At 52.3% G+C, this 23,497-nt stretch overlaps 2 protein-coding genes across 12 annotated transcripts in view; one reads left to right on the forward strand and one right to left on the reverse strand.

Moving 5' to 3' along the window:
- LOC134760680 (uncharacterized) lies at positions 1-20,257 on the forward strand. 6 transcript variants are annotated; one of them, XR_010138550.1, is made up of 5 exons: positions 1-282; positions 2,470-2,669; positions 17,865-18,155; positions 18,409-18,552; positions 20,002-20,257. XR_010138550.1 is itself a non-coding variant. In XM_063719885.1 (5 exons), the coding sequence occupies exons 2-5, from the start codon at positions 9,563-9,565 to the stop codon at positions 20,057-20,059; spliced, it is 576 nt and encodes a 191-aa protein (XP_063575955.1). In that variant the 5' UTR covers positions 178-282; positions 9,419-9,562; the 3' UTR covers positions 20,060-20,257. The 6 variants fall into 6 exon arrangements, 4 of the variants coding, with proteins under 4 accessions (XP_063575955.1, XP_063575954.1, XP_063575953.1 ...); XM_063719885.1 differs by lacking the exon at positions 2,470-2,669 and adding an exon at positions 9,419-9,645 and having other exon boundaries at positions 178-282; XR_010138551.1 differs by lacking the exon at positions 1-282 and adding an exon at positions 1,159-1,382.
- The window catches only part of KHSRP (KH-type splicing regulatory protein), an 11,627-nt gene continuing 7,511 nt past the window's right edge, over positions 19,382-23,497 (reverse strand). Inside the window, exons 12-20 of one of the 6 annotated variants that reach the window (XM_054539459.2) lie at positions 23,147-23,247; positions 22,897-23,041; positions 22,651-22,811; positions 22,458-22,567; positions 21,962-22,050; positions 21,764-21,889; positions 21,535-21,612; positions 21,296-21,456; positions 19,382-20,278 (exon numbers count right to left, since the gene is read on the reverse strand). In XM_054539459.2, coding sequence (XP_054395434.1) covers positions 20,270-20,278; positions 21,296-21,456; positions 21,535-21,612; positions 21,764-21,889; positions 21,962-22,050; positions 22,458-22,567; positions 22,651-22,811; positions 22,897-23,041; positions 23,147-23,247 — 980 coding nt within the window. In that variant the 3' untranslated portion in view covers positions 19,382-20,269. Of the gene's footprint in view, positions 21,457-21,534; positions 21,613-21,688; positions 21,890-21,961; positions 22,051-22,457; positions 22,568-22,650; positions 22,812-22,896; positions 23,042-23,146; positions 23,248-23,497 lie in introns of all 6 variants that reach the window. The other 5 variants (XM_024236685.3, XM_054539457.2, XM_054539456.2 and 2 more) reach the window with 5 other exon arrangements.

Raw genomic sequence — 23,497 nt, forward strand, 5'->3', positions numbered from 1 at the left:
CGTCACCATAGCAACCGAGGCCTACTCGGGTCGGGTCGAACCGCCGCTTGGCTCCCCATGGGCCTGTTTGGGGTTCATTTCCTCCCCCTACCCCGAAGGGGTGGACCCCGTCATTCCCGCAAAATGACCGGGGCGGGGACCCTTGTGACGTTGAGCCGAGCCAGGAGGCGTCAGAGCCTAGGCGGGGTCGGGGCGCGACCACCCCAAGAGCTGCTGGCCGGATGGGTCTCTGCAAGTCCAAGCTGCCCGAGATGGGCAGGGCTTTGAGGCCCCAGGAGAAGGGTAACGTCGCGGGGGCGGCTGGCTGGCTTCCTGGGGGGAAGGGAAGGAAGCTGCAGAGAACAGGAGCGAGATGCAGGATCCCCTACCCTGTTCCAGGCATGCACACCACCCCCCACCCGTCATGGCAGTAACACAACTGCGCATGCTCACGGCGCAACCATTCATTGCTCCACTTCGGATACTCCAGCACCTCCTGGGTTCGGGGCCCCGCAAGGTGAATCTGTCAAACCAGCTTCCCACGGAGGATTACAGTGTCCTCTCGAGGGTTACAGTGTCGTGGAGGAGACAGATTCATAACATGGGAATCTACAACCCAGGAAGGAGCAGGAGAAGCACAGCGGGGCTCTGAGGGCTCAGAGAAGAGGGGAGGTTTCAGTTGGGCACTGAAGGATGCATAGAAGTTGGCTAAGCAAAGGGAAGGGGGCAAGACACAAAAGTTGGGCCATGAACTACAGACACCGTCGATGTGTCTGTTTTCATTTATTCCTCATCCACCACTAAATGTCAGGAACCGCAAACTCCTAGGAATATAGGAATGAGGGAGGCAGAAATAGTCCTTGCCCTCATGGAGTCGAGTCTGGCTTGGGGGAGACAAGTAAACGGCCGGGCACGGTGGCTCATGCCTGTAATCCCAGCACTTTGGGAAGCCAAGGCGGGCGGATCACCTGAGGTTGGGAGTTCGAGACCAGCCTGACCAACATGAAGAAACCCCGTCTCTACGAAAAATACAAGATTAGCCGGGCGTGGTAGCACATGCCTGTAATCCCAGCTACTCAGGAGGCTGAGACAGGAGAATCGCTTGAACCTGGGAGGCAGAAGTTGTAGTGAGCCGAGATCGCGCCATTGCCCTCCAGTCTGGGCAACAAGAGCGAAACTCCATCTCAAAAAAAAAAAAAAAGGAAAAGAAGGAAAGAAAAAACGAGTAAACAGAGAAGATCATGACAGACTGTGGCCATTGCTGTGGAGGAAATAGGTGTCTCAGACAAGGAGTGATGGGCGGAAGCTCTAGACGGAGGCTAGAGAAGGCCAGATGGAAGTTGTGGCCAGAAGGAACTGGGACAGGCAGGGATTTTCCAAGCAGAGGAAACAGCAAGGGAGAAGTGAGTTTCAAATTCAAAGAACGGAAGCCCCCTGGGGCTGGGACAGAGAGAAGGGGAGTATGGGATGGGGCTGGGACAGAGGGAAGGGGAGTAGGGGATGGAGCTGGAACAGAGAGAAGGGGAGTATGGGATGAGACTGGGAGCGTGGGCAAGTCCCTGCCTCTCACTGAACCTCGGTTCCCTCCATTGTAAAATGGGATGATAGAATCCTCAGGATGCTTTAAGGAGATGCTCTGTGCGAAGGGCCTGGCCTACTCAAGTTCACATCTTTGTTTTTTATTTATTTATTTTTTTATTTTTTGAGATAGAGTCTCACTCTGTCGCCCAGGCTAGATAGAGTGCAGTGGCACAATCTCGGCTCACTGCAAGCTCCGCTTCTCAGGTTCACGCCATTCTCCTTCCTCAGCCTCCCAAGTAGCTGGGACTACAGGTGCCCGTCACCATGCCCGGCTCATTTTTTGTATTTTTAGTAGAGACGGGTTTTCACCGTGTTACACAGGATGGTCTCGATCTCCTGACCTGAAGTGATCCGCCCGCCTCGGCCTCCCAAAGTGCTAGGATTACAGGCATGAGCCACCGTGCCTGGCCACATCATTTTTTTTTTTTTTTTATGGAGTCTTGCTTTGTTGCCCAGTCTGGAGTGCAGTGGCACAATCTCGGCTCACTGCAACCTTTGGCTCCTGGGTTCAAGCGATTCTCCTGCTTCAGCCTCACGAGTAGCTGGGATCACAGGCGTGCGCCACCACACCCAGCTAATTTTTTTTGTATTTTTAGTAGTGATGGGGTTTCACCATGTTGGCCAGGCTGGTCTCAAACTCCTGACATCAAGGGATCCACTGGCCTCAGCCTCCCAAAATGCAGGGATTATAGGCATGAGCCACCACACCTGGCCTCAAGTTCACATCTTCATCCAAAGTGGCACAAACACACAACGTGCCTGGCTATGCCCTTGAGAACAGAACCATACCCCTAAGATGCCACCCTACAGCAAAAGAGTATGCCAAGAGACTTTGTCCAGTGTCACTCAGGGACACCTGTGCCCCTACAGGCACTAACCCATCTCCCTCCCTCTTCCTGGGCACCACAGACATTCTCAAGTCCCCCCTGATCATCTTCGTGATGGGCGGCCCAGGCTGTGGCAAAGGGACACAGTGCAAGAATATGGCGACCAAGTACGGCTTCTGCCATGTGTGGCTGGGCCAGCTACTGAGACAGGAAGCTCAAAGGAGCACGCAGCGGGGCCGGCAGATCTGTGACATCATGCTGCAGGGACTCCTGGTGCCTGCGGTAGGAGCTCATGGGAGGGGTTAGGGAGGAAGGGGTACCTTGGGACAACCACCCACCAGGAGGTCTCACGGGACCCAGAAGGTTGCAACTTCCCATGTGGCCATTGCCTTGCTGCACTGAACCTTCATTTCCTTATCTGTGAAAAGGGGAGATCCCATCAAAAGGCCGTAGGGGTCCGGCCCAGTGGCTCATGCCTGTAATCCCAGCACTTTGGGAGGCCAAGGCAGGTGGGTCACCTGAGGTCGGGAGTTCGAGACCAGCCTGACCAACATGGAGAAATCCCATCTCTACTAAAAATACAAAATTAGCTGGGCGTGGTGGCGCATACCTGTAATTCCAGCTACTCAGGAGGCTGAGGCAGGAGAATCACTTGAACCCAGGAGGCAGAGGTTGTGGTGAGCTGAGATCATGCCATTGCACTACTCCTGCCTGGGCAACAAGAGCAAAACCCCGTCTAAAAAAAAAAAAAAAAAAAATCACTCACTCACTAGGGAAGCTCTCGCTGTTTGGTGAAATGGAGGGTGCCCCGTTCATGAATTGCAAATAAAGGTCAATTTGAGCTAAAAAAAAAAAAAAATCACTCAAGGACAGGCACAGTGGCTCATGCCTGTATTCCCAACACTTTGGGAGGCCAAGGTCTGAGCACTGCTTGAGCCCAGGAGTTTGAGACCAGACTGGGCAACATAGCAAGCCCTGTCTCTTAAAAAAAAATAAATTTATTTATTTATTTTGAGATGGAGTTTCACTCTTGTTGTCCAGGCTGGAGTGCAATGGCGTGATCTCGGCTCACTGCAACCTCCACCTCCCTGGTTCAAGCGATTCTCCTGCCTCAGCCTCCCAAGTAGCTAGGATTATAGGCACACACCACCATGCCCTGCTAATTTCTGTATTTTTAGTAGAAACAGGGTTTCACCATGTTGCCCAGGCTGGTCTTGAACTCCTGACATCAGGTGATTCACCCGCCTCGGCCTCCTAAAGTGCTGGGATTACAGGCATGAGCCGCTGTGCCTGGACTAAATTATCCATTAACTCATTTATTTATTGACACGAGTCTTACTCTGTTACCCCAGGCTGGACAGCAATGGCATGATTTCGGCTCACTGTAACTTCTGCCTGCCGGGTTTAAGTGATTCTCATGCCTCAGCCTCTTGAGTAGCTGGGACTACATGCGTGCACCACCATGTCCAACTAATTTTTGTATTTTTAGTAGAGATGGGGTTTCCCCATATTGCCCAAGCTGCTCTCGAACTCCTGACGTCAAGTGATCCACCCGCCTTGGCCTCCCAAAGTGCTAGGATGACAGGTGTGAGCCACTGCGCCTGGTCAGAACAATAAATTTTTGTTTGTTTGTTTGTTTGTTTGAGACGGAGTCTCACTGTGTCGCCCAGGCTGGAGTGCAGTGGCCCAATCTTGGCTCACTGCAAGCTCCACCTTCCAGGTTCACACCATTCTCCTGCCTCAGCCTTCTGAGTAGCTGGGACTACAGGCGCCCGCCACCATGCCCGGCTAACTTTTTTGTATTTTTAGTGGAGATGAGGTTTCACCATGTTAGCCAGGATGGTCTCGATCTCCTGACTTTGTGATCCGCCTGCCTTGGCCTCTCAAAGTGCTGGGACTGCGCCCGGCCCAAAACAATACATTTTAAAAAGTTAGCTGGTACTGCAGGAAAAAGGCATATAATAAAAATGAACCAAGAAAAATTTTAAAAAGAAAAAATTTAGCTGGGCATGGTGGCATGAATCTATAGTTCCAGCTACCTGGAGGCTGAAGTGAGAGGATTCCTTGAGCCCAGGAAGTCGAGGCTGCAGTGAGCCGTGACTGCACCACTGCTCTCCAGCCGGGAAGACAGAGCAAGACCCTGTCTCAACCAGGCGCGGTGGCTCATACCTGTAATCCTAGCACTTTAGAGGCCAAGATGGGTGGATCACGAGGTCAGGAGTTCGAGACCAGCCTGGCCAACGTGGTGAAACCTCTTCTCTACTAAAAATACAGAAATTATCCGGGCGTGGTGGTAGGCGCCTATAATCCCAGCTACTCGGGAGGCTGAGGCAGGAGAATCGCTTGAACCTGGGAGGTGAAGGTTGTGGTGAGCTGAGATCGTGCTACTACACTCCAGCCTGGGCGATAGACCCAGACTCAGTCAAAAAAAAAAAAAAGGCCAGGTGCAGTGGCTCATGCCTGTAATCCCAACACTTTAGGAGGCCAAGGCGGGTGAATCACTTGAGGTCAGGAGTTCAAGACCAGCCTGGCCAACATGGTGAAACCCCATTTCTACTAAAAGTACAAACAAAAAAAAAATCAAAATTAGCTGGGCATGGTGGCATGCACCTGTAATCCCCAGCTACTCGGGAGGCTGAGGCAGGAGAATTGCTTGGACCCGGGAGGTGGAGGTTGCAGTGTGTTGAGCTCACACCATTGCACTCCAGCCTGGGCAACAGAGTGAGACTCTGTCTCAAGAAAAAAAAATTGGCTAGGTGTGGTGGCTCATGCCTGTACTCCCAGCACTTTGGGAGGCCGGATCACCTGAGGCCAGGAGTTCGAGACCAGCCTGGCCAACATATAGTGAAACCCTGTCTCTACTAAAAAATACAAAAATTAGCTGGGCATGATGGTGCACACCTGCAATCCCAGCTACTTGGGAAGCTGAGGAAAGAGAATCGCTTCAACCCCAGACGCGGAGGTTGCAGTGAGCTGAGATTGCGCCACTGCACTCCAGCCTGGGCAACAGAGTGAGACTCCATCTCTTTAAAAAACAAAAACAAACAAAAAGAAATCACTCAACAGAATTAGCTAGTATTTATTTCCTTTGTCACCCCGTGAAGCCACTTCCTCACCCGAAAAATGAAGGGGACCCCAGTACCTGCTTCATAACATGGTGATGATTAAGGTACAAGCCCAGCACTGGCATGCCTACTTTTTGGAAGCAGGTTTTTGTTTTGTTTTGTTTTGTTTTGCTTTGTGTGAGGAGTCTCACTCTGTTACCCAGGCTGGAGTGCCATGGCAACATCTTGGCTCACTGCAGCCTCTGCCTCCCGGGTTCAAGTGATTTTTGTGCCTTAGCTTCTCGAGTAGCTGGGATTACAGGCGTGCACCACCACGCCTGGCTAATTTTTGTATTTTTAGTGGAGACAGGGTTTCACCATGTTGGCCGGCTGGTCTCAAACTCCTGACCTCAGGTGATCCGCCCGCCTCAGCCTCTCAGAGTGCTAGGATTACAGGCATGAGCCACTGCGCCCAGCCTAGTTTTTGGATTTTTAGTAGAGACAGGGTTTCACCATGTTGACCAGGCTGGTCTTGAACTCCTGACCTCAGGTGGTCCATCTACTTCGGCCTCCCAAAGTGTTGGGATTAGAGGCGTGAGCCACCGCACCGAGTGAACAAGCAGTTTCTTTAGAGCATTGTAGCAGACTCAGAATCCAGGGCGCCAAGCAGGGCATAGTCACCCTGTCTTCACCTGAAGTCCAGATGGAGGAATAGAACTTGACAGGGAGAGCCGCCTTAGAAACTGATCTCCCAAGGGTGACTTGGTGGGGAAAGAAGGGCTCCCAGGTGCTGAATTCACCCCCTCCCTTCCCAGGGCATCATCCCGGATATGGTCAGTGACAACATGTTGTCCTGCCTGGAGAGCTGGGGCTTCCTAATCGATGGCTTTCCCCGGGAGCTGAAGCAGGCCATGGAGTTTGAGTGCATCGTGAGTGGCCCTGAAGTGTGGGTGTGGGTGTGTGCGTGTCTGTGTGCATGTGTGGAGGTGTGAGGCCATCCCTCTCCGCCACCTTGGATAAGGCTGCACAGACTAGAGATAAGAAAGGCTGAGATACAAGGAGAGAGGAGATGCTGAGAGGGAAATGGAGTTTTTTTTGTTATTTATTTATTTATTTATTTATTTTTTAGGCAGAGTCTCCTTCTGTTGCCCAGGCTGGAGTGCAATGGTGCAATCTTGGATCACCACAACCTCTGCCTCCTGAGTAGCTAGGACTACAGTAGGCACCCGCCACCACGCATGGCTAATTTTTGTATTTTTAGTAGAGATGGTGTTTCATCATGTTGGCCACACTGGTCTTGAACTCCTGACCTCAAGTGATTCGCCTGCCTTGGCCTCCTAAAGTACTGAGATTACAGGCGTGAGCCAGCACGTCGGCCTGTTTTTTTTTGGGTGGTGAGGACAGGGTCTCACTCTGTTGCCCAGTCTGGAATGCTGTGGTGCGATCATAGCTCACTGCAGCAGCGTTGACCTCCTCCCACTTCAGCTCCCCAAGTACCTAATTTCTTTTTTTTTTTTTTTTTTTAAGACAGTCTCTCTCTGTTGCCCAGGCTGGAGTGCAATGGCGTGATCTCGGCTCACTGCAACCTCTGCCTGCCGGGTTCAAGTGATTCTCCTGCCTTAGCCCCCTGAGTAGTTGGGATTACAGGTGCCTGCCACCACAGCCGGCTAATTTTTTTTTTTTTTTTTTTTTTGTATTTTTAGTAGAGACAGGAGTTTCTCCATGTTGGCCAGGCTGGTCTCGAACTCCTGAACTCAGGTGATCCACCCACCTCGGCCTCCCAAAGTGCTGGGATTATAGGCATGAGCCACCGTGCCCAGCCAAGTACCTTTTTTGTTCATTTGTTTGTTTGTAGACATAGGTTTCCTCTATGTTGCTCAGGCTGGTTTCTAACTCCTGGCCTCAAGCAGTCTCCCCACTTCAACCTCCCAATGTACCAGGAGTACTGGCATGAGACCCTGCACCTGCCTGGGAAACAGAGTGTTCTATTATCAAAGGAAAGTCAGGGTGTTGGAAGTTTCTAGAACCCAGATGAGGAGCTAGGGAGCTCTCTGAGGACAGGGAGGAAGTCATTTTAGTATCTTCCTGCCCAGTTCCTGGCATGTGGTGAGTGAAACATTTGCCCACTGAATAGCGTGTGGGTTTAGCATCCTCCCTAGGCCATAGAGAGGGATTCGTGTTGTTCATTCATCTGTTTATGCAACCACCTGTCCCCGAAGTGTTCTTAGAGAAAGCCCTGCCCTTGCGGCTGGGGATACAGAGTTTACAAGATGCCGACATCAGAGTGGGAAAGAGAGGCACGGAGTCATGCAAAACAAAGACATTTCTGGGCTGAGCGCAGTGGCTCACGCCTGTAATCCCAGCACTCTGGGAGGCCGAGGTGGGTGGATCACCTGAGGTCGGGAGTTTGAGACCAGCCTGGCGAACATGGTGAAACCCCCTCTCCACTAAAAATACAAAAAAAAATTAGCCAGGCATGGTGGTGCGCGCCTGTAATCCCAGCTACTTGGGAGGCTGAGGTACGAGGATCGCTTGAACCCGGGAGGTGGAGGTTGCAGTGAGCTGAGATCGTGCCACTGCACTCCAGCTTGGTGACAGATGGAGACTCTGTCTCAAAACAAACAAACAAATAAAACCTACAAAGACATTTATAATAGCAGTTAAGTGCGGCGAAGAATAGAAAACAGAATGACGTTTGGGAGGAACGAGAGTGTGCTCTTTTGGGCTGGGTGGGCTGGATGGTGGCCTCCCTGACGTGGATACATTGGGGCCCTGAGTGGAGGATGAGGAGCTGGTGCTGGGAAGGTTGGAGTGAATTTCTTCAGGTGATTTTCACACTTCAGCGTGGCTTTTGTGCAAGCAGCTGTCTGAACACATGAACAGTGATGATATTGTGGACTGAACAAGGAGAGATCTTTTTGATTCCGTTTGGAAACAGTTGAGCAGGAAAAGAGAGGCCGGGTGCAGTGGCTCACACCTATAATCCCAGGACTTTGGGAGGCCAAGGAGGGCAGATCGCTTGAGCCCAGGAGTTCAAGACCAGCCTGGGCAACATAACAAGACCTCTGTGTCTACAAAAAAAATTTAAAAATTAGCCAGGCGTGGTGGTACATGCCTGTAGTCCCAGCTATTCAGGAGGCTGAGGTGGGAGAATCACTTGAGCTCAGGAAGTCAAGCTACAGTGAGATATAATTACACCACTGCACTCCAGCCTGGGTGACAGAGTGAGACCCTGTCTCTAAACAAACAAACAAATAAACAAAACAAAAACCAGGAAGGAAAAGAGAAGAGAAACTGTCCGTCAGGCTATAGACCTTGAAGCTTCTCTGAGGCTTGCTGGATTCCAGTTAAAATACCTTTCGATTCGAGACCAGCCTGACCAACATGGAGAAATCCTCTCTCTACTAAAAATACAAAATTAGCCAGGCGTGGTGGCACATGCCTGTAATCCCAGCTACTCAGGAGATTGAGGCAGGAGAATGGCTTGAACCCGGGAGGCGGAGGTTGCAGTGAGCCAAGACTGCACCCTTGCACTCCAGCCTGGGCAACAAGAGCGAAACTCCGTCCCCCCCCCAAAAAAAAACCTTTTGAAGAAGCACTTTGATGGAATAAAAGGTCATGGGGGCCAGGGCACCTGTTCCCACATGCAGGTGGGGGCCCTGCCCTGTGTTCACACCTACATCCAAGGAATTCTGTTGGGCTCATAATTCGTTGTGATGGGGTTAAAGGGCAAATCTCAGGCCCCCGCCTGAGGACTGGGAGTTCTCCGAGGGCAAAGGCCGGGCTCATTCATTTCTATGCCTGCCTCAGCCTCAGGCCAGTGCCCGGAAGAAAGCAGGTCCCCAGCTCCACCAGTGGCTTCTAGGTCTCAGAGCAGAGGCTACAGACCGTGGCGTGGGCCCCTTTGGGTCCACCAAAGTGTTCGGTTTGGACCTTACAGCATTTCGCATTTTCCCTTTTGGATTCACGGCCAACATTCGACAACAGGGAGCTTCCACATCAAAACTCCCAGCTTCTCTTGAAAACCGACTGACTTGGCAACGCAGGGCCTGCACGTCCCCATGGCAACAGCTGCGTGAACGCTTCCTGAGCTTTTATTGAGCCCAGCACTGTTCTCAACACTCTGCACGGATGAACTCATCTTCTGGAACGTTCCAGGCATTAGCATCCCGATGTTTTGCAGAGCGATCGGGGAGCTGCAGCAGTCACACAATGTAGGTGGGGAAGGCAGGGCAGAAGCCCAGGCAACCCCACTCCTTGGGTCCATATTTTTTAACTTTTTATTTTAGTATAGAGATGGGGGCCAGGCGTGGTGGCTCACGCCTGTAATCCCAGCACTTTGGGAGGCCCAGGTGGGTGGATCACCTGAGGTCAGGAGTTTGAGACCAGCCTGGTGTGATGGCCAACGTGGTGAAACCTCGTCTCTACCAAAATACAAAAATTAGCTGGGCGTGGTGGTGAGCACCTGTAATCCCAGCTACTCGGGAGGCTAAGGCAGGAGAATCGCTTGAACCTGGGAGGCAGAGGTTGTAGTGAGCCGAGATCGCACCACTGCGCTCCAGCCTGGGCAACAGAGCGAGAGTCCCTCTCAAAAAAAATAAAATAAAAATTAGCTGGGCTTGGTGGCGCAAGCCTGTAATCCCAGCTACTCAGGAGGCTGAAGCAGGAGAATCTCTTGAACCTGGGAGGCGGAGGTTGCAGTGAGCAGAGATCGCACCACTGCACTCCAGCCTGGGTGACAGAGCAAGACTCCGTCTCAAAAAATAAATAAATAAATAAATAAATAAATAGGGTCTTGCTGTGTTGCCCAGGCTGGTCCTGAACTCCTGGCCTCAAGCTCCCACCTCAGCCTCCCAAAGTTCTGGGATTACAGGCGTGAGCCACCACGCCCAGCCTCCAAAACCCCAATTTTAATTCCTTTACTGTGCAACTGACTTTGTCATGGTCACTCCTACAGGCGTTTGAGTCTGCAGTGGCCCTGCCTTAGAATCTGTCCAGAGGTTCCTAGTAGTACAGCATCCCTGGAGCCTGAAACACAGACCATGCCTAGCCCCATCTGGGACCCCAGCTGGCTCACGCATCTTTGGTGCATTTTGGTGAAGCAGGTCTGGCTTGATGATGGATCCCCAGGATGGAAATCTCCATGCACAAGAACACGATGTGCAGGAAGGGTGTGGTGATTCCCGTTACGATTCCCACTGTCCTGTATACTCCAGACACCATGGGGGGGCCGTCCTGGGTCAACACACTGAAATCCATGGGAAGACAAGGTTGGACACAGCCTCAGCATTCCAGGGAGACTCTCGCCCCTATTTTACAGATAGGGAAGCCAAGGCCCAAGGAGGAAGGGTTGCCTCCTCTTAATTTTTAGGGCCAGGTGAGGTAGCTCATGCCTGTAATCCCAGCATTTTGGGAGGCAGAGGCGGGTGGATTGCTTGAGCCCAGGAGTTCCAGACCAGCCTGGGCAACATGACAAAACCCCATCTGTACAAAAAAAAAAAAAAAAAAAAAATTAGACAGGTGCAGTGGCGAGCACCTGTGGTCCCAGCTACTAGGGAGGCTGAGGTGGGAGAATTGCTTGAGAACCAGGAGCATTCAGTGAGCTGAGATTGCACCACAGCACTCCAGCCAGAGCGACAGGAGTGAAACCCTGTTTCAAAATAAATAAATAAATAAAATAAGTGGTTTTTTTTTTTTTTGAGAGAAGTCTCGCTCTTGCCCCCAGGTTTGAGTGCAATGGCTTGATCTCGGCTCACAGCAACCTCCGCCTCCCGGGTTCAAATGATTCTCCTGCCTCTGCCTCCCAAGTAGCTGGGATTAAGGTGCCTGCCACCACGCCTGGCTAATTTTTGTATTTTTTGTAGAGATGGGGCTTCACCATGTTGGGCAGGCTGTTCTCGAACTCCTGACCTCAGGTGATCCGCCCGTCTCGGCCTCCCAAAGTGCTGGGATTACAGGCGTGAGCCACTGTGCCTGGCCATAAAGTATGTATTTTGAAAAAACTTTTTATTAATTACAGACTCACAAGGAAATGCTGAGATAGTAGAGAGGTCTCATATGCCCTCTGCCCGGCTCCCCCACAATGAGGATGTCTTTTTTTTTTTTTTTTTGAGACAGAGTCTCGCCCTGTCGCCCAGGCTGGAGTGCAGTGGTGTGATCTCTGCTCACTGCAAGCTCCTCCCGGGTTCACACCATTCTCCTGCCTCAGCCTCCCCAGCAGCTGGGACTACAGACACCCGCTACCACGCCCGGCTAATTTTTTTGTATTTTTAGTAAAGACGGGGGTTTCACCGTGTTAGCCAGGATGGTCTCGATCTCCTGACCTCGTGATCTGCCCGCCTTGGCCTCCCAAAGTGCTGGGATTACAGGCGTGAGCCACCGCGCCTGGCCTTTTCTTTTTTTTTTTGAAAGGAGTCTCACCCTGTCGCCCAGGTTGGAGTGCAGTGGTGCGATCTCAGCTCACTGCAACCTCCGCCTCCCGAGTTCAAGCGATTCTCCTGCCTCAGTCTCCCGAGTAGCTGGGACTACAGGCACGTGCCACCATGCCTGGCTAATTTTTGTATTTTAGTAGAGAGGAGGTTTTGCCATGTTGGCCAGGATGGTCTCAAACTGACCTCAGGTGATCCACCCGCCTTGGCCTCCCAAAGTGCTGGGATTACAGGCGTGAGCCACCGCTCCCGGCCTTTTCTTTTCTTTTTTTTTTTTGAGATGGGGTCTTGCTCTGTCACCCAGGCTGGAGTACAGTGGTGCAATCTCGGCTCACTGCAACCTCCGCCCCTTGAGCTCAACGGATCCTCCCTCCTCAGCCTGGGATCACAGATGTCTGCCACCGCGCCTGGCTAAGTTGTTGTATTTTTTGATAGAGATGGGGTTTCACCATGTTGCCCAGGCTGACCTGGAACTCCTGAGCTCAAGCGATCCCCCAGTTGTGGCCTCTCAAAGTGCTGGGATTATAGGCGTGAGCCCCCTCACCCAGCCATGATGTCTTAATTGATGGTCATGCAACATCAAAATCAGCTAATTGACATTGATATATATTTGTTCATACAGTTACCTCCATGTGGGGATACCATTGTCTTTAAAAAAAAAAAAAAAGGGCCGGGCGCGGTGGCTCACGCCTGTAATCCCAGCACTTTGGGAGGCCGAGGCGGGCGGATCATGAGGTTAGGAGATGGAGGTCATCCTGGCTAACACGGTGAAACCCTGTCTCTACTAAAAATACAAAAAATTAGCCAGGTGTGGTGGCAGGTGCCTATAGTCCCAGCTACTCGGGAGGCTGAGGCAGGAGAATGGCATGAACCCTGGGAGGTGGAGTTTGCAGTGAGCCGAGATCATGCCACTGCACTCCAGCCTGGGCGACAGAGCGAGACTCTGTCTCAAAAATAAATAAATAAATAAAGGTTGCTAGGCGTAGTGGCTCACACCTATAATCCCAGCATGGAGGATCTCTTGAGCCCAGGAATTCAAGACCAGCCTTGGCAACATAGCAAGACCTCATCTCTACAAAAATAAAAATTAAAAAACCAGCCAGGTGTGGTGGCCCACACCTGTAGTTCTAGATACTTGGGAGGCTAAGGTGGGATGATTGCTTGAGCCCAGGATGTTGAGGCTGCAGTGAGCCGTGATTGAGCCACTGGACTTCAGCCTAAGTAACAGAGTGAGATCCTGTCTCTTAAAAAAAAAAAAAAAACAACAACGCTGGGTGCGGTGGCTCATGCCTGTAATCCCAGCACTTTGGGAGGCCAAGGCGGGAGGATCACTTGAGGTCAGGAGTTCAAGACCAGCTTGGCTAACATGGTGAAACCACATCTCTATGAAAAATACAAAAATCAGCTGGGCGTGGTGGTGAGCGCCTATAACCCCAGCTACTTGGGAAGCTGAGGCAGGAGAATCTCTTGAACCCAGGAGGTGGAGATTGCAGTGAGCCGAGATCACGCCATTGCACTCCAACCAGCCTGGGCGACAATGAGACTCTATCTTAAAAAAAGAAAAAAAAAAAAGAGAGAGAGAGAGAGACAGGGTCTTATGAAAAGAACTGTCACCCAGGCTGGAGTGCGGTAGTGGGGTCATGACTTACTACAGCCTTGAACTCCGTGGCTCAAGCGATCCTTCTGTCTCGGCCTCCTGGGTAGCTGGGACCATAGACGACCTCTGTTTTTCTTTCTGCTGCTAGAGTGGTCACATCTTGGGCTAATAGGAGCACTTTCATGTTGATGCTGGTGTCCTTTTATGTCGAATGCTTTTTTTTTTTTTGAGACAGAGTTTTGCTCTGTTGCCCAGGCTAGAGTACAGTGGTGCAATCTCGGCTCACTGCAAGCTCTGCCTCCCAGGTTCACGCCAGTATGCTGCCTCAGCCTCCTGAGTAGCTGGGACTACAGGCGCCCACCACCGCGCCCGGCTAATTTTTTGTATTTTTAGTAGAGACGGGGTTTCACTGTGTTAGCAAGGATGGTCCAATCTCCTGAACTTCTGATCCACCCGCCTCGGCCTCCCAAAGTGTTGGGATTACAGGCGTGAGCCACCACGCCCGGCCGTGGTCGAATGCTTCTTGTTTTCTGGTACAAGACTTTAAACTCCCACTTTTTTTTAATTTTTTTATTTTTTTTGTCACCCAGGCTGGAGTGCAATGGCGCCATCTCAGCTCACTGCAACTTCTGCCTCCCAGGTTCAAGCAATTCTCCTGCCTCAGCCTCCTGAGTAGCTGAGATTACAGGTGTGCGCCACCACACCTGGCTAAATTTTGTATTTTTAGTAGAGACGGGGTTTCTCCATGTTGGCCAGGCTGGTCTCAAACTCCTGACCTCAGGTGATCCACCCGCCTCGGCCTCCCAAAGTGCTGGGATTACAGGCATGAGCCACTACACCTGGCTGCTCACGTTTCTGATAGAAAATAACACAGTAGTGGCCAGGTACGGTAATCACACCTGTAATCCCAGCACTTTGGGAGGCCAAAGTGGGAGCTCAGGAGTTTGAGGCCGGCCTGGGTAACATAGTGAGACCCCATCTCCAAAAAAATTACATATTCAAAGAGTTAAATAATAAAATAGCATAGTATTTGCACAGAACCTATGATCACTGTCTCATATACTGTAAGTCATCTCTAGATTACTTGTAATACCTAAAACAATGTAAACGTTATGTAAATAGTTGTTATAGTGTATTACTTAGGGAATAATGACAAGGAAAAAATTCTGGGCTGGGCAAGGTGGCCCACGCCTGTGGTCCCAGCTACTCAGGAGAGTGAGGTGAGATTGCTTGAGCCCAGGAGTTCAAGGCTACAGTGAGCTATGATTGCACCACTGTACTTCAGCAAGACCCTGTCTCAAATAAATTAAAAAAAAAATTATTTTGGACATTGTGAGGTATGGGGAAAAAACCAGACCCTGTCTTAAAAAAAAAAAAAAAAAGTCTATACATGTTCAATACAGAGGCAACTTGTTTTCCAAATATTTTTTCTTTTTTTTTCTTTTTTGAGACAGAATTTCCCTTTTGTTGCCCAGGCTGGAGTGCAATTGCGCGATCTCAGCTCACTACAACCTCCGCCTCCAGGGTTCAAGCGATTCTCCTGCCTCAGCCTCCCAAGTAGCTGAGATTACTACCACGCCCGGCTAATTTTTTGTATTTTTAGTAGAGATGGGGTTTCACCATGTTGGCCAGGCTGGTCTTGAACTCCTGGCCTCAAGTGATCTGCCCGCCTCATCCTCCCAAAGTGCTGAGATTACAAGCATGAGCTACTGCGCCCGTCATCCAAATATTTTCAGTCTGAGGTTAGTTGAATTCACAGATGCAGAACTCACGCATGTGGAGGACCAACTCTATCCCACTACAGATGCACCATAATAAAAATACAGGGTTTGCCAGGCAACCCTACATAATGAAACCTAACTGAAACAAATGACCCAACTATGTATCTATTTCATCCCTTAATTACACAAAAAATATATATATGTATCTTTTTATATGGAGTCTTGCTCTGTCACTCAGGCTGGAGTGCAATGGCAAGACCTTGGCTCACTGCAACCTCCGCCTCCTGGGTTCAAGCGATTCTCCTGCCTCAGCCTCCCAAGTAGCTGGGATTAAAGGCACGCACCACCACGTCCAGCTAATTTTGTATTTTTAGTAGAGATGGGGTTTCACCATGTTGGTTAGGCTGGTCTCGAACTCCTGACCTCAAGTGCTCTGCCCGTCTCGGCCTCCCAAAGTGCTGGGATTACAGGCGTGAGCCACCGTGCCCAGCCAGAAAATAATTATTTCAAATGACCTTGTATCCTTTTTTTTTCTCCCCCACTCAGGAGGCTGAGGCGGGAGGATCACTTGAGTTGGGTAGTTCGAGGTCCCAGTGAGCTATAGTCACGCCACTGCACTCTATCTAGCCTGGGTGACAAAAGTAGACCCTGTCTGAAAAACACCCAAAAACCCATAACCAGCATTCACAAGAGGTTTGGGCACAGATACAGCAATGGTTAGACCTGGCTGTCTGGGGATTCCTCATGCTATTCTTCTTCTGTGTGCATTTGCAGTATTTCATCACATCAACTTCTTTTCTCTGTTGCCCAGACTGGAGTGCAGTGGTGTCATCTTGGCTCACTGAAATCTCTGCTTCCTGGGTCAAGCGATTCTCCTGCCTCAGTCTCCTGAGTAGCTGGGTCTACAGGCATGCACCACCATGCCAGGCTAATTTTTATATTTTTAATAGAGATGGGGTTTCACCATGTTGGCCAGGCTGGTCTCAGACTCCTGATCTCAAACGATCTGCCCGCCTCGGCCTCCCTAAGTGCTGGGATTACAGGCCTGAGCCACTGTGCCAGCCCGTTTTTTTGTTTTTTTAACTTTGCCATCCATCCATCCAGAATCTCTCACATCAGTGTCAAGAGATCTTCCTAGTTCCTTTTTTACAGCTGTGTAGTATTCCATTGTGTGGCCATGCCATTGTATATTCAGCTAATCTCCTATGGGCAATAAATTACTTTCAATCCTTTGCTACTACAGACAATGCCACATTAAATAATAACCTTTGCATGTGACTTCACCTTTTTGCTAGTATCCTTGAAATAGATTAGGAGTGGAATTGCTGGATTAAAGAGAAATGCATAATTTTGCTAGCCATCACCAAATTCCTCTTCGTTTTACATTTACAGTGAGCCCTACAGAACACGCTGCCAAGGTTTTGGATTTTTGTCAACCTGTGTAGGTGAGAAGTGGCATTTCAGTGTAGTTGTAATGAGCATTTCTCTGGCTACGATTGAGTTTTAATATCTTTTGCAAAGTTTAAGGGCCAAGCAGGGCACAGGGACACATACCTGTAGTCCTAGCTACTCAGGAGGCTGAAGTGGGAGATCGCTTGAGCCCAGGAGTTCAAGGCTGCAATGAGCTATGATCTTCCCACTACACTCCAGCCCAGGCAACAGAGTGAGACCCTGTCTCTAAAAATACAAAAAGTTTGAAAGGTGTTTTGTTGTCTTCTTCAGTAAACTCTTTTTCTCTCTCTCTCTCTCTCTCTATTTTTTTCCTAACAGGTTGTTGGCTTTTTCCATTTTTCTTTTCTTTTCTTTTTTTTTTTTTTTTTGAGGCAGAGTCTTGCTCTGTTGCCCAGGCTGGAGTGCAGTGGTGTGATCTCTGCTCACTGCAACCTCTGCCTCCCGGGTTCAAGCGATTCTCCTGCTTCAGCCTCCCGAGTTGCTGGGACTATAGGCGTGCACCACCACACCCGGCTAATTTTCGTATTTTTAGTAGAGATGGGGTTTCACTATGTTGGCCAGGTTGGGCTGGAACTCCTCACCTCAAGTGATCCACCCACCTCAGCCTCCCAAAGTGCTGGGATTACAGGCGTAAGCCACTATGCTCGGCCACTGCATCACATTTGGATCACATTACAATTATAAACTAGTTTGGGAAGACTCAGCTCCTTTATAATGTTGAGTCTTTCTATCCAAGAATATATATCTGATCCTTTTGTGCAAGTATCTTTTTGAGTCACTTAAGAATATTTTACTTTTTAGGCCAGGCACGGTGGCTCACGCCTGTAATCCCAGCACTTTGGGAGGCTGAGGTGGGCTGATCACCTGAGGTCAGGAGTTCGAGACTACCCTGGCGAACATGGCGAAACCCCGTTCCTACTAAAAATACAAAAATTAGCTGGGTGTGGTGGTGGCTGCCTGTAATCCCAGCTACTTGGGAGGCTGAGAGGAGGAGGTTGCTGTGAGCGAAGATCATGCTATTGCACTCCAGCCTGTGCGACAGAGTGGGACTCTATCTCAATAAATAAATAAATAAATAAACAAATAAATAAATAAATTTAAAAAACACACCAGAGCAGCCTGATTATTTCTTACCTGCCCATGTAATCCTAGATACCTGGTTTCCGGGGAAGCCGGGGTTCTGGGGCCACTGTGCCTGGTCCCTCCTCACCCAGCCCCCTTGTTCGGGTTCCTAGGTGGGCCGGGCCGCCAGTGTCATCATTGTTTGACTGCTCCATGGAGACGATGCTCCGAGTGCTGCACTGGGGCCAGGTGGAGCACCCGGCAGACGACTGGGATCTGGCCATCTGCCAGCGCTTGGACATGCACTACACCTTGTGTGAGCCGGTCTTGACCTACCAGCAGAATAACCTGCTCCGAAATGGAGGTGCTCCCTGCTTCTGGCTCACTGCACCCCAACCTCTAGGGAACAAGTCTGGCTTTAACAGTCCAGGGTCACCCGGGCCTGGTCCTCGCTTTCCTACCAGGTAACCTGGGGGATTCCCATTCCCCCAGGAAATGCCCTGAGAACCCAGCCTTGGCTCACGTGGGAAGGCGATAGGACACTGGTGGGGCCTCCCTGCACGCCCTCACACAGCAGTCAGCAACACAAGCTTTCCTGACCCTGTCCCCTCTCCCTTCACATGCATGCCTCTGGGATTTTCCCAGGGTCTGAGCGGGAGAGGGTGGTGTCCCTGCAGTGGGGCCCAGACCTGACCCCTGCGGCTCCCCTTTCTCTAGATACCGGCAGAGGAAGCACCAGAGAACATCTCTGCCAAGTGCTGCTCTGTCATTGAGAGTCTGCAGTGAGACAGAGGGGCTGGGGGCAGGCCTTGCCCCTCACCGGAACCCGTGCAGGACGTGGGAAGGATGCGTACCTAGGAGGTGAGACTTCCAGAAAGGGGGGCCGATGCCCCCTGTGATTCCAGAGCAACAGGTTCCCTTTCCCGGGGCCTGTTTCCCCACCAGGCAGGTTGGCCAGGGGCCACCAAGGAACATGCCTCACTGGGCCAGGTGCCTGGCACACCTGCATGGGTCAGGGGACTGTAAACAGCCCCCCCAGAAGCCACAGCTGTTACTGGCTCCTGCCGGGGCTATCACCAGGCCCGTGAGCCCAGGACATCTGAGATGAAGCCAGAGTTTTAAACGCTGGCATTCAGCCACAACCTCAGAGACCCTGCAGCTGCATGCACGGCTGCAAGATGCCTGCCCAGGTCCAAACAGCTTGGGTGGCCCCTCGGTGCCCTCTCCCACCTCACATCCGGTCCCACCACCCACCGAGTATTGGCGTGGGCCTGGCTCCTACCTCAGGGCTCTGAACGTTAACAGGCCAGAGGACCTCCTGTAGCAACAGCCCGTCCATAGGAACGCCGGTCCCTGAGGCCCTCCTGAGCGCCTTGCTCCCCAAGGTGCTGGAGGGAAACTGGGTAGGGGAAGACAGCAGTGCTGGGCTCAGCCAGCCTCCCCTTCCCACATCGGAAGGGGAAAGTCTTGGGGGGCCATACCCCACTGTAATTGGCTGAGACTTGCTCAACTTGTTTCCTCTCACAAACACAACTGCGGCCAGCACGCAGTCTTTTTTTTTAAACAAAAAGCACTTTATTTAACAAAAAAAAAAGGGGGGGGGGCAGGGTTAGGAAAGCACATTGAGCCTGAAGAAAACTATTTTCTCTTATATTTTTCTTAAAAAAAAAAAAAAAAAACAAACACAAAGTTTGTAATTTTTCAATCACCATTATCAGGCTTTTTAAACAACATCTATAAAGAACAAACATCCGCTTCAAAATTACAGGGAGGGAAGGGGGGGGGGGGAGACAGACAGCACCCGCAGACGGGGAAGTTTTGTTATCATTTATTTGTGAAGTTAAAAACGAGCGATAAAAAGTAAAAACTGCCATACAATTTTTGTTGTTGTTCTCATTTTGTTTTCAGTTTCAATCTCCTCTTGAACAGATGAAAAGACAACAGACCAGTCCTGGGAGGGGGGACGGGCGGGGCCGCGGGAGCTGAGCCAGGGCAGGAGAGAAGAGGGGGCTCGGCTGCTGGGGGAAGGGGTCCTGCAATACAACACCTGGTCCAAGGAATGTTCCACCTCTAACTAAAAAAAAGAAATAGCAAGAGTGACTTTTTTTTTTCCTTTTTAAAAGTTTATTTTAAAAACAAGAAGAGGGCTGAGGGTGGGAGAAAATGAATTGCTTTATCCTCAGAGAGGCAGGTTCAGGAAGGCTGGGGGGTGAAGAATAGAGACTTTTTAATATATATATATATAATTTTATAAGTTCTGCTTTGCTCTTTGTGTTTTTAATTTTTAAGTTTTTTTTTTTTTTTTGGCAGAGATTTAGATCTCGCTATCTTCTCTGGCTGGCTCAACATGGAAGGATCCCAATTTTGAAAGAAAAAGCATGTGAGACACAGAACAGGCGAGAGAGTGAGGGCCCGGCATGCCCCCAAGTCCCCCCACCCTGCTTGCCACGAGGGCTCCCCAATACTCCCCATGGCAGCCATCGCTCTCTCGCCAAACAAAACAGAAGCCCCCAAACAGAACAAAATGGAAAAAAAAATAAAGATTTTTCACAGATGAAGAAGTTCACATTCATTCGATTCATTGAGCCTGCGGAGAGGGAAGAGATAGGAATTGGTCACTACGGGGAGGGAAGGGTGGGAGACTAGGGGGCGGAAGAGAGGAGGGGCTCGAACACCATGGGGGGGGCCAGGAAGCCCCCTCCCAAACCTGCGCTGGCTCAGGCTGGAAGGACGTGCTTGTTAACTGTCTAGCCAGGTGCTCGCGGGACGCGCTGAAGTCACGCTGCTCCCTGATGGAGAAGGAGGGACAGAGCAGGAATAGAGGAGCGGGGCCGCAGAGGGCGGAGGCGCTAGGGTCGTAGGGGAGCTGCCCTGTCTCCGGAGGGCGGCAGCTCCCGGCACAGCACAACAACATGAACAATCCAGAGATCATGGTGTCCCCACAACACCCCTGTGAGGTAGGTTGGAAGGTGGCAACGATCTTCACGCCCACTTCACAGACAAGCCCGGGACACAGGCAAGCGCGAGCGCATGGGAGGCTGAGCCCGGCGGGGCAGGGGCCTGGGCCGCTCCCTGCGTCCCCACCAGTCCCTGCCAGAGCCGGGCCGCCTGCAACACAGTCACTTGGACACGGGAAAAAAGATCATGGGTTTAAAAACTAAAAGAATAAAAAGAACAAAAACCAAAAAAGTGATGCAGAGAAGGGGAAAAAATAGACGTTTTCTTCCCAAGTGGCCAGATTGTGAGCGAGGTGGCGGCCGGGCCGGTGCCCACCGTCCGCGCTGTCTGCCTGCCCCCCGACTCCCCAGCAGTTCAGAAGTCCCGCCTGCGAGTCTCAGCGCTCCCCAGCATCATGACAGCGGCACACAGGAACAAGCAGCCGGCGCAGGGAGGCCTCTTCGTTTAACCTCTGGACCCAGCGAATGCTTCCCTGGCGGTGCGTGGGGACTCCCGGAGACCTCCGGCCACACGGCCCCCGCTGCAGGCATCAAGGGCACACCCCGCAGGGGAAGGGGTTTCCGGCGCTACCCACTAAGGCAGGATGGACGGTGGCCGGGGGTTGGAAGGAGAAAGGAGGAGGAGGAGGGTGGCAATTCCCACTTGCCTGCTGCTGTCCCTGCTGCGTGGGCGGCGGCTGGGGGCCGCCAGGACCTGGGGTCTGTCCGTAGTAAGCGGCCTGCTGTCTGTAATATTCCGCCCAGGCGGCACTGTAGTCTGGCTGGGAGCCTGGGGGAGCTCCTGGACCCCCTCCGGTGGCCACTTGCGCTGTGGGTGGACAAAGGCAGGTGAGAGGCTGTGGGTGAGGGCTGCCCCTGCCCCTGTCCCCGCACGGTGGCCACTCACCTTGCTTCTTGTAGTACTCCTCCCAGGCCTTCGTGTAGTCCTGCTGTGGGGGCGCTCCAGGCTGCTGGGGCTGCTGGCCTGTGCGGGCGGCGAGACAGGTCAGAAACCACTCCCCCGGCAGGGCTGGAGCCCCCCCACCACCCTGCAGACTCACCGATCTTTTTGTAATACTCTTCCCAGGCCTTAGTGTAGTCCGACTGGCCGGTGGGTGGGGGCTGAGGGGGCTCACCCTGAGCCGGTGGGGCCGCAGGGGCCGGTGCGGGGCCGGGGACGGGGCCCGGGGGCTGCTGGTAGTAGTGTGAGTAGTAGGCGGCCCACGCGGCGTTGGGGTCCGCGGCCGCTGCAGCTGCTTTGCCTGCAGGAGATACCCTGGGTGAGACGTGGGCACAGAACAGGTCCCGCCCCCCCCAGGTGGCCCATCACTTACTTGGGTCGTGAGGAGCAGGCGGCTGCCACTGGGGGTAGGTATTGCCCCAGCCCTGGGGTGGGTACTGGTGAGGAGGGGGCCCCCCGGCACTGCAGGAGACAAGAAAGGGATGCTTGAGCAGTGGTGCAGGGGTGGCCGCAGCCGGCCCACCTGGGGTGAGGATGTTTTTCAGTGGGGAGGAGCCAGAGACCCAGACCACCAGGCTCAACGGGGCGCCTGGGAAAGGCCTAGACAAGAAGCAACTCGAAAGACGCGCAACGTCAGCTCGAGGACATGAAAGAAGCCCCGAAACTTCCACGTGCGCGGAGGGAGGCTGAAAGGCACATGTGCTCTACCAGTGGACAGGAGAGGGCCTGTTGATGGTATCCATAAAAATGGGCTGGATGAGGCCCCCCACCTGCACTTCTAGGGAAAGGGAAATGGGGTCTGTTATTCTTCTTGCCAGCTCAGTGACCCCCCCGGCCCCAAAGCCCAGGAGGCAGAGGAGGATACTCACTGTGGGGGAGCCCCGGGTGGCCCCTGGTTGAAGGGCCCAGGATTGAAGGGCCCCATTGGGCCAGCAGGGCCTGGGCCGCCTGGGCCTGGTCCAACTGGGCAGAGAGGACCCTGGAAGGAAGAAGAGTAGCCAAGGTGAGTGGGCTGGGATCCGGGCTGTGAGACCAAACCCCCCAGAGCCCGCCCCAACCCACCTCGATCTTTTCCTCGATAAGCTGCTTGGCGTGGTCAATCTGCTGGGGTGAACCCCGGATGATGAACAACTTGAAGTTGGGGTCCCCGTTGGGTGGCAGCTGCCGGGAGATCTCTACGAAGGCTCCCGTCTGCTGGTTTATGGCTTTCACATTCTCGCCACCTGCAGAAATGCAGAATGTGAAGGTGGCCTGCAGTGATGGCACAGGGAAGAGGGGGCAAGGGACAGGGCGCAGGGGGCCACTCACCTCGGCCGATGACCAGCCCACACTTGTGAGTGGGGATGGAGAAGGTCATCTCCCCGCCAGGGGGACCCCAATTGCCTTGGCCTCTTCCCCGGCCTCGGCCCCCCGGGGGCATGCCTGGACCCCCTGGAGGACCTGGAGGACCACTCTGCAAGACAAGAGGAGGAGGAAGATGATGAACCCTGGAAGCCGGTCTGGTCACCGCACTCCCCTGGAGGCCCTGCCAGCCCCTTCAGCACCTGGGGCCACCTACCCTGAGGCTCTGGAGGAGATCGTTGATGATCCGGGCTGCGTGCTCACACCTGTCTGGGGGCCCCATTATATGAGCAATCTTCTCAGGCCCTGTCCCGTCATCTGAGGCCAGCACCAAGAGAGCAGAGAGACAAGTTTAAAAGAAGAGCCCACCCCAGAGCCCTGCAAAGCCGCCTCCAGTGCAGACACCACGCCGGCCTGAGATCTCAGACTCGCTGCGCCGCTCCCAGCCTCCACTTGCTCAGGGATTGAGGGGGAGGCGGCCCACATTCCCAGAGAAGGAAACCCACGGCCAAGCCAGGAGGTGGCTCAAGCTTCTTCCAGCACACAGCACCCCCAGCACTGAGAGATT

The sequence above is a fragment of the Pongo abelii genome, chromosome 20, assembly GCF_028885655.2.
Source record: "Pongo abelii isolate AG06213 chromosome 20, NHGRI_mPonAbe1-v2.0_pri, whole genome shotgun sequence".
Classification (NCBI taxonomy): domain Eukaryota; kingdom Metazoa; phylum Chordata; class Mammalia; order Primates; family Hominidae; genus Pongo; species Pongo abelii.

What these genes read in the sequence shown, in the direction of transcription:
- LOC134760680 (XM_063719886.1), top strand. Translation starts at nt 15,065, where the DNA reads ATGGGGTTTCACCATGTTGGCCAGGCTGGTCTTGAACTCCTGGCCTCA. An exon ending in GGTCCTCGCTTTCCTACCAG is followed by an intron (nt 18,156 to 18,408) that starts GTAACCTGGGGG and finishes CCCTTTCTCTAG; the next exon opens with ATACCGGCAGAGGAAGCACC. An exon ending in GAAGGATGCGTACCTAGGAG is followed by an intron (nt 18,553 to 20,001) that starts GTGAGACTTCCA and finishes TTTTTTTGGCAG; the next exon opens with AGATTTAGATCTCGCTATCT.